The 1,180-nt window shown below is 30.7% G+C and overlaps 1 protein-coding gene across 1 annotated transcript in view; it reads right to left on the reverse strand.

Moving 5' to 3' along the window:
- ADGRG6 (adhesion G protein-coupled receptor G6) overlaps positions 1-950 on the reverse strand; it is a 152,224-nt gene extending 151,274 nt beyond the window's left edge. The window contains exon 1 of the mRNA XM_012655523.1: positions 851-950. Coding sequence (XP_012510977.1) covers positions 851-950 — 100 coding nt within the window. The remainder of the gene's footprint in view (positions 1-850) is intronic.
- Between the last annotated feature and the right edge of the window lie 230 nt (positions 951-1,180).

Genomic DNA, 1,180 nt, shown 5'->3' on the forward strand with positions numbered 1-1,180 from the left:
AAATTCCAAGTAATAAATACATAAGACTTCAAGAATAATGATTTTCTTGACATTTTAGTCTTACTCTAAAAGAAAATATGCACCAGGAGAAAACAAAGAGTAAAACAGAATGGATTTAAAAGAAATGAGTTTGTTCAGTGACAAAAGCAGATAATGAAGAAATGGTTTACTTTTAAATATCATTTATATTCCCCAGCCTCTGATTGGCTTGTTCACATAATTAACTGTTTCTAGAAAATTTTGTTTTCAACAGCCAAAAGGGTCTTATTTCAAAGTTCAGAAAAAAACATAATTACAAAAAATGGATACTTTAATTCCAAAAATACTATAATTACAACTAATTTTTATATCAGGTAAACTAAATTAACTACATAATTCACAAACTTAATTTCCAATTCCTATTTCATATTGCAACATGACAATAAAATCAGGATGAATGAAAATAGCAGAGTTTGTACTTTCCATAAATAACTATATGAAAACTTGAAAGGAGAAGTAAGTGCTGTATATTTATTCAATAGTGTAGGAAACAGCTAGCACTTTTTAAGAGCATTTATGTAGTTATCTCATCACTCAATATGGGCTAAATAAATAAATAGAACTAAAAGAAAGACAGCAAACATTAAAGAAATAAACTCACTAGAAAATAAAACAATGATCAAAGTAAGAGCACTCCTGCAGAATTCAGGGAGGATAGAGAGATGATAGGGAAAAAAAAAAACCCTATAGGGACAGAAACAATAAAAAATGGCAACAAATGAAGGTCAGGTTACTTAAGTAAGTAGCATACTTACACTGCAGACAATGGAATCACAATTAAATTTGGAGTTTGAAAGAGGAAGAGTCTTACCTGAGTGAGGAACACTTGTAATATATAAAGTAAATAAGACTAGAAGAGGACTTGGCTTCCATTTCCAATGGCAACTCCACATTCGACCTGAATGAAACATCCTACAATGAAAGAAAGTAGCAATAAGGACACTCAACTTTCAGTAAAGCAAATTATGACAAATAATGGAAAAGTTTAGGTTTCCAGCATGGATTTGAAAATGGAAACCTTTCTTAGCCCTTGCTTCCAAATAAAGGAACTTAAAAGATGATGATCTAATCACCTCCTTCAAGCTAATTAGTAAAAGAAAAAAAAAAATCCATGCATTATATTTGCCACTTGGTGGCCCCC

This window comes from Propithecus coquereli, unplaced genomic scaffold (genome assembly GCF_000956105.1).
Source record: "Propithecus coquereli isolate 6110/MARCELLA unplaced genomic scaffold, Pcoq_1.0 Scaffold48, whole genome shotgun sequence".
NCBI classification, from domain to species: Eukaryota; Metazoa; Chordata; class Mammalia; order Primates; family Indriidae; genus Propithecus; species Propithecus coquereli.